This window comes from Lolium rigidum, chromosome 7 (genome assembly GCF_022539505.1).
Source record: "Lolium rigidum isolate FL_2022 chromosome 7, APGP_CSIRO_Lrig_0.1, whole genome shotgun sequence".
NCBI lineage: Eukaryota > Viridiplantae > Streptophyta > Magnoliopsida > Poales > Poaceae > Lolium > Lolium rigidum.
The window spans coordinates 146,511,271-146,519,147 of NC_061514.1; the positions used below are offsets into that span (position 1 = coordinate 146,511,271).

General features: G+C 44.8%; 1 protein-coding gene across 1 annotated transcript; it reads right to left on the reverse strand.

Annotated features, from left to right (window-relative positions):
• Nucleotides 1-5,306: 5,306 nt before the first annotated feature.
• Nucleotides 5,307-7,576, reverse strand: LOC124677121 (nudix hydrolase 13, mitochondrial-like). Its single transcript, XM_047213117.1, has 3 exons — nucleotides 6,877-7,576; nucleotides 6,664-6,747; nucleotides 5,307-5,973 (listed from the first exon to the last, which is right to left on the reverse strand). The coding sequence occupies exons 1-3, from the start codon at nucleotides 7,054-7,056 to the stop codon at nucleotides 5,602-5,604; spliced, it is 636 nt and encodes a 211-aa protein (XP_047069073.1). The 5' UTR covers nucleotides 7,057-7,576; the 3' UTR covers nucleotides 5,307-5,601.
• Between the last annotated feature and the right edge of the window lie 301 nt (nucleotides 7,577-7,877).

Consider the following 7,877-nt stretch of genomic DNA (forward strand, 5'->3'; position numbering starts at 1 on the left):
CCGTGCCGACGTAGACAAAATGCACGCCGAAGGAGATGAAGTGGTCGCTCCTGGGGAAGGCGTCGCTGCGGAAGCTGTCAATGTTTGTCGCTGACGATGTCCAGCGAGCCGAGTCTCTGAAGTTGGCTAGAAACCACACTCTCTCCGGAAGAGGAGATGAGCCCCATCTGGATATGAACCCCGGCCGGCGCGGCTACTAGCCCCATGATGGGCACCAACTGTCGTCGTGGTGAACAAACAGATGCCATAAGTAAGCTTAAGTTGGGGCCATGCCCCAGGGGATCCGGAGGAGGGGAGATGCCATGACCGCTCTGTATATGAGAGCTACAGAGGCGCTCCTTGAGCTGTATAGCGAGAGGTAGAAGATGAACTCCTCTCTCTAAGGGGGAGAATGAGAGGAACTCGAGAGTCGTCCCATGCAAGGGAGTCCTACCTCTCCTTATACAGTGGGGAGGCAGGTCACAAGGGTGAAACCCTAGCATGGGTTAAATCCACTTATTGTGGATATGGGCCTACGCCAGCCTTTGGCATGTAGCTTCGGTCATCACCCATGAGGTACTCTAGCTCTGACTTGGCCGCCTTCTGGCACTGTACCGCTGACCACTATACATTTCGTCATCGCGTGGCCTGCCCTCCCTTGGGATGTAGCGCTCGCCTTCGTCATGAAGATATTATCTGTATCTCTTCCATGTCTATAGTGGCATGACCCGAGCATGGACTTTGGGAGCAGGCACATGACCATTGGACCTGTGCCGGACCCCTATTCTGGTTCCACTAAAGTATGCCAGATCTTCATTCTTCGATCCTCTTTCTATTATCTCATGTACCTTGACCTTACCGGCTTACAGTATGCCGGTACCTCCATTCCGGCATGGCTATGCCGGTATTCCAGATTACCCAAGCCGGTTGACCATTAATCCGGCTAACATCATATTGAGTGACGAGTACTGTCCTCCGGCTTACCCATGTAAGCCGGTAGTTTAACACATAATCTGGCCACTTAGCCATACTCTTGACCTACCAGAGGTTTAGATCCATTTTTCGTAGTTACAACATCACTTGCAATTGAGACCCACTTAGAACTGGAAAAATCAGTTACAAATTATGTGCATTAATTAAGATGCAAATCCGACATTGCAGGAGTCTACTAAGCACTAACTTGGTTACAACTAGAAAAATCTCAGTTACAACTCAAGCGCACAAATTAGTATGCAAATCTGATGTTGCGGGAGTTTACTGAGCACAAGGGTAATTCTCGGTCATCTGAGAACTAGCAATTCCCAAATTATAATTTTTCTTTAGGTAAACTCTGTATTACACGTGTGATATCATAAAAATACATTTTTTCATTGTTCTGCCACTAACTATCGTTGAAGTCTAGAGAGAGATTAGCTTAGGTAGTACACTGTATCGTAACAAGGTCTCTGTACGACTTCAATTCCATGCAACTTAACAACATCACGAACTACAGTATAATAACTGTATCCATTTGAGCTTTTGGGGACGTGTTTTTTTTTTAAGCAATTATCATGGAAATTTCCGAGATGCTTCCTTCATTTAAAAAGCAAGATCAAAAGTGAATTTCCAAGATATAACAAACTGTATGGAACATGACCTTTCAACACCTGATCCTCACAAGAACAAACAAGGACCTAGGACGAATAAAGTCATGCGCCTCTAACCAGTTTCTCAACAAACACGTTGCTCTTTAAAAGTTCCAGTGAGACGGTACAACCTCCTCCTATACGCACTGCATGTTCGTTTACACACAAAGCGAGATAGTTTAACCGAAGCATGTGCACCTTAACCATAGTCTTCCCCAAGATTTAGCATGGATGCATGTACAAACTTTGAACACCGTGTACACAATCAAGTTGAAGGTGAAATGCTTACCAGTATGAAGTGCAAATGGAAAGTAAGAAACTAACAAAGATTGCTAATCTTGTTAATGCAAAAGGAGGACCATATATAGCTTCTCAATTTCTACTACTCCTACTGAAGATTTACTATGTATAAGTGCCTATGTTTAGCTTCTATAGCTCTAGGTTGTTTCCTGCCATATGATCTCTTATCCAACTTTTTCGTTTATGCGTTGGTAGGACACAGCTTACTCTCTTGTAATGCATGAAATGACTTTGTCCTTCAATGAGCAAACATTTGTTTTAGAGAAACAAAGCCTGGCACGCAGCCGCCCCCTCGAGAAGAATAGCCGCCTCCGCTCAGCCTCCTTCATAGATCGGTTCCCCCTCCTCCGGCCGGTTCGTCGGCGTCTACGATACCTAATCTATGTGTTGAGTTTTTCAATAAAAGTAGTGTTTTCAATAGACTAGATTAGGGTTTTGGTAGCTGTCTTCTTATATGCTTCCGCATCTAGGGAGATTGATTCGTCTACAATAAATGCTCTTCGAACCTTCGTTCGATGCCCCGGCGTCAGTGATGGTGTTGGAAGAAGAAATTTATCTGGGTATGGGACTTCAGATCTAGCTTCATCATGTTGTTTTTGGATGTTTTCTCAAGGTTGTCGCGAGGAGGATTGTCCTCGCAATATTTGTCCCGTCTATTACGTCCATTGTAATGGTGATTCGTACTCTCGGCTCTCCAGCGACATCGATCAGACTGACCGGTTATTTTTCCCTGGAACACTTGTGTTGATATTTTCGTCGATGTTGATTGACTAGTTTAATGGATGTGCGTCTTCATGTAGCCTAGGCATTCTCATTGGTATTTACAGGTCACTGGTTTGGTATGTTCGTTTGGCTGTCTTCAGAAAAGTACAAAATTGTGTCATGCAAGAAGATAGAGTTTGAAGATCTCGAAGATTTACTCGTTTCTTGTGAACTTGAATTTGTAACCGCTGGATACATCCCATGTACCATGTACTATTTGCTATAAATATATGTGGTATTGATTATTAAAAAATACTATCTAGCTTTAATGTTTAGCTACGCAAATTAATTCCATTGCAACCATTTTAAGCTTATAACAGGGACTATCATACTATCTCCGTGTCAAATGAAGATCATTTAGGACATAGAAATTGTCCCCAACGTGTGATCATAAGTTTATATGAAATTATGTTATTTAGATATAAAATCATAACATGGAAGTATATCTTATCATTGATCAAGTAGCATAAATTTGATGGTGTCAATGTTGGTAATTCTCTAAATTTGATGTTGTTAAGCTGAGCTCTCCAGTCCTTCTCCATCAGTGAGCTGCAATCGGTGCATCTTAACATCATCTGCTAGAATCTATGCAATCCAAGCCTTCCGGGACATCATCCACCGGCAACTGCTTTCTCGTCTGGCATATCTTTAGTAGCAATGGCCAGAGCCGGAGCCAGAATCCAATCTTAAGAAGGGCAAAGCTAGTGTGACATCTCAATGAGGGGGGCTAAGCTAGCTAAATTAGCTTAAACAAGGAGCTATTATGGCTATTCTATCATGTGTTTTGGTGTGGAGAGCGTAGCTGATCCGAATTTAGGACCAATCTCCTCTCTTTTTTTTTCGGAATTATTGCAGTGCATATATAGGCATATCCATTAACTTGCTAGGGCATCCAAAGAAATGTAAGCTTCAACATGTAACCTATATATACTACCTAGCTAGTGTTACTAAGCAAGTAGGAGAAGTGAAAGTCAATACCGTGACCCACGCCCACCCAGGCATGTTCGCGTGCTCCATGATCCAATTGGCGTTGCATGTTCTTTGGCATGGACCAACCTGAAGGCTAAGTCAATATTGTGTTGCTCTAGCAAGCTGGTTACGATTTTCCTGACTTTCTTAACAATGGAGAGCAAAGACGAAACTTTCCTACTTGACCTAGCAGAGAAAGAACAACAACAGACAAAAACTTCAGTCTATGGCATACACCTTTACTGAACGAAAGTTTTAAATAGATTGAAGGCTGCAGCATTCTGCAGGCTATATTCAGTGCATGACATGAGATATCCAGATATCTGATGGCAATGGTAAGCTAAACAAAGTTTTCAGCTGGCATGTGCTAGAGGCTATGAACCGTTCAAAAATTCAAAACCTACCGCCCAAGCTCTGGATTCTGGACCATGTCAATGGCCACTTAGCCATGCCTATGTTCAAGTTTAGTAACCTGGTTGGGCCTTTTTCTCAATTTGAAATTATGTAAATATCGTATTTTTTTCTTAGTGGTAACCGGAAATACCGGACGAGGAAAAACCCTGAGCCTACCACTCTTAAATAAAGATTAAATATACTATGTATAAGACCTATTGGCATTTGATCAGTTGCTAATGTTCGTCGAAACAGGCTTTCGTCCCGCTTTATAAAGAAAGCCACACAAGATCGAACCAATACAAGGTGATTGAAAAAAACTCTTACACAGCAGATCAATGATAAACAAAAGAGAACAAGAAAAACCAAGACTTCCACACCAGAAACAAGAACGAAACCGAGGGGAATAGAGATCCACGATGACGCCCCTAGTACAGTTGCTAATGTTGCTTCAGTTCATGTTCTTTTATATACTCGGGGAGTAAAAGTTTTCTTCTTCAGCTTAACTCTCTGAAAATCAGACTAGATGTGTAAAAGCTTCCATTTTCATTTCCAACTAAACGCTGCTACAGGATAAGCCTAGATAGTTTAGCTCTGCTGTGTCTGTGTACACCTTCGCTGAATTCAGAAAAGACTGAAAGCTCCACAATATCGAAATGAGTTCATCATCAGATAATTTCAAGTGAAATATCAAACAATATTGAAACATAACCAACGTGCGATGCCTGATTGGCGCAACTTGATACATAGTCTCCTTTCTAGGTTGAGGACACTTGATGGATTGAACTTTTCAGTTTGAAATAGTGAATGGTACTGTATTTGTCTGCTAGGCAGACCATGTCAATGAGCAATGATAAGAGGATGCCAAATTGCATCCTTATTTTCAACGGTTTTTTGATTGCGGTACAGGTCAATTTTGGACGGCCCAGCCCACCAACAAACTCAAGAACCAGGAGACAGACAGTCTTGTTTGTTCTTTTCTATATGTATTTTTTCCCCGGCGAGACCCATTCCTCTCTTGCTTCTTTACTTGCTCCGTTTTCTTAAACAAACAAAGCTAGAGTTCGTTTTCAAGTTGGCCAACTAATGTAAGTTTTCTTGGATTACTGGGGTGGTGTTTCAAAGTAGTAATGGAGGAACTTTAGATATCTGAACCTTAAATTCATGTTTTGTACTTTATCAGTGTATATGTCGTCGTACATTGGCAGCAACCTTAACAAGAATCAACAAGGGAGTACAAGTTGAGAGGTGGCGATAACAAAACTTAATCACCGGATCTATTTGCGGAACAAAAGAAAACATTTACAGGCACGGTGACTTGATTAAGTGGCTCTTAGAGTTACACATTACATTGGGAATACAAGTTATGGATCGATCATACAAGTTGGCAATCATCAGAGGTTAGGGTTCGATCATATATGCCGGATGACTCTGTATAATTACGACGAACGCTGATTAATTACTGATGATAGCGACAATGAAGAAATGAAGGAAGATATCATCAGACGAGTCCTGGGCTTCTGGCTGCTGAGCTGAGCCTGTGTGTCGTCAGTTCATCCACATCTATAGCAGTTCAGCACAGCGCCACCGCTCGATCCGCGGCCAGTATCATGTTCATGCACATGCCAGCGTGCTCGTTCAGCTGATCCGGCACCGCAGGGCTCTCAGTCACCGCAACGGCTGCCACTACAGGGGACGTCCAAGTTGAAGAACGGTCCAGCAACGCCGTCAGCGCCTCGCGCATCCAGTCGTAGCGGCAGAGCCCGTACGAGTCCGCCGGTGAGACCCATCGCCTGCCGTGGGTGTCTTGCTCCGGCCATTGCTCGAGCTCCTCGGTGACCTCGAGCGCGAAGACGTGGCCCTTGCAGGCGCCCCTCGGGCTGTCGCTGCTCTGCTCGCTCTGGCTGCTCTTGCTCCTGAACACCCACAGCCCCAGCGAGTCTCTCTGAAGGAAAACAGGCGGGTAATTGCTCGTCAGCAGCAGCTAATTCATGGACATGCTAATACTACTCTGCATATTTAACGCAGACATGTCACCAGCAGGCCGGAGCTGATTGTTTAGATCGGTGTTGGCAAAGACGAGACACGTCACATGCACAGTAGTCTTCGAGATCTCTAGATGTTTTTATTATATATTGTGTAGAGGAACCACGTCAAAGATGAATAAAAGAGGCAATGATTCACAATATTCAAGGGCTCCCGGCCGACTAGAGAACTCGAGGATAATCGTGAAGAAATTACACCACGTCATGAGGTCCTGATGGAATATGTGCTTACCTTTAATTAACTAGTAGCATTAGCCTAATATGGTACTAAAAAATTACCAAGTCAACGGCCATGTCCTTTTCTTGTCTCCTGATTCTTATGCTACGATCCACAAAATTCTCTCCGCCCGATCTTGTCAACAGAGAAAATTTCCCGGACGGGTGGTTGCTTTTCCCTGCCGAACATCGCATCATGTTCGTCTCTACCGTGTTTTTATAGTATATCATCATATATAGATACATCTCTAGCCTCTAGGAGGTCAAATCAGCTAATTACCATTAAACTTGCACCGGCTAAAAGCTGCTTTCATGAAATCAAAGATGCTATACCATGCAAACGAAGGAATAGTGTGGGAGAGTAGAGTAGTTACGTTGATGGTGCCCCTGACTCCGGCCTCCTCCAGCGCCTCGCGACAGGCAGCTTCATAGACGTCCTCGTCGTCCTCCCAGCCGCCCTGGAGAAATGCAAACCAACCAATCGAACCATCAGTTAGTACGCGCATGGTAGTACTACCAATTTGCATCATCTTTCCTATCGATGAAATATATGGTGGTGTGTTAGAGTGAGTTCGTTGATGTTATACCTTTGGGAAGACGAGATCGTGCCTGCTGGGCGTGGAGACCATGAGAACCTCGAGCTGCCCGTCTTTGTCCACCCGATACGGCACACACCCTGCCACGAGGCGGTACTCGTTGTCGTAGCGCTGCCGCAGCCGGCCCTTCCTCGCGACGAGCTTCTCCGGTGCCATTGCTTCGCCGGCCATTGAAAGAAGCTAGGGAAGCCGGGGCAAGAAGGAGCTGCCGCTCGAGAGCAGACCCAGAACCGAACAAGAAACGGGGGGAGGCCCAGAAACGGAGTGCTAAGGACGTCAGGCGAGACTAAATCGTAAGGAAACTGGATGTGCTCTAGGCTCTGTCTCCGCGACTCTCACGACGAACGATTCTTCCCGCGCAATTTAAAGGCGCGAGGAGCAGAAGGGAGGAGGAGGTCAACCGCCATTAACGCACCAGCACCGCCCAACCAGACAAAACAACTACTACCTCGAAACGGCCCCTAGCTAGGCAGGTGCTTGGTCTGATTCCTCGAAACGGAGAAAAGGAAAGAAAACTGCAAATGATTTGTGCGGGGAGTAGTAAACAAAAGGGGAGAGGTCCGTTGAATCGCGCGGCACCTCGAGCCGGCCTATGATTGGAGATCGACGAGGCAATTACGAGGGCCGGTGCGGGGTGGTGCTCTCGTCTCTTCTTTGCTTTCGTGATTTGGTTCGTTCCGGTTTCCGGGAGTAGCGAACTAGACACGGACACACAATTTATAGACGTGTGTGGATATATGGTGGAGTGGGGGAGCAAGGGATATCTAGGAAGACCGGGCTACCGCGAAGCAATTCTTGAGTGACCGTGCTACCAGAGCTTCCAGCTAGTGCATCTTCAGCGACGTCCCCTATAGAGTTTTTACCTTTTTAAAGCGCTATTGGAGATATCAGTACATGTTGCTGCTGTACTAGGGACGGCTCTCTCTGACGACACCCCCAATAAACCAATGAATTTAATTTTAAGTTCTTAAGAAATTTTACATATTTATACA

What these genes read in the sequence shown, in the direction of transcription:
- LOC124677121 (XM_047213117.1), bottom strand. Translation starts at nt 7,056, where the DNA reads ATGGCCGGCGAAGCAATGGCACCGGAGAAGCTCGTCGCGAGGAAGGGC. An exon ending in ACGATCTCGTCTTCCCAAAG is followed by an intron (nt 6,748 to 6,876) that starts GTATAACATCAA and finishes GCATTTCTCCAG; the next exon opens with GGCGGCTGGGAGGACGACGA. An exon ending in GAGTCAGGGGCACCATCAAC is followed by an intron (nt 5,974 to 6,663) that starts GTAACTACTCTA and finishes GTTTTCCTTCAG; the next exon opens with AGAGACTCGCTGGGGCTGTG.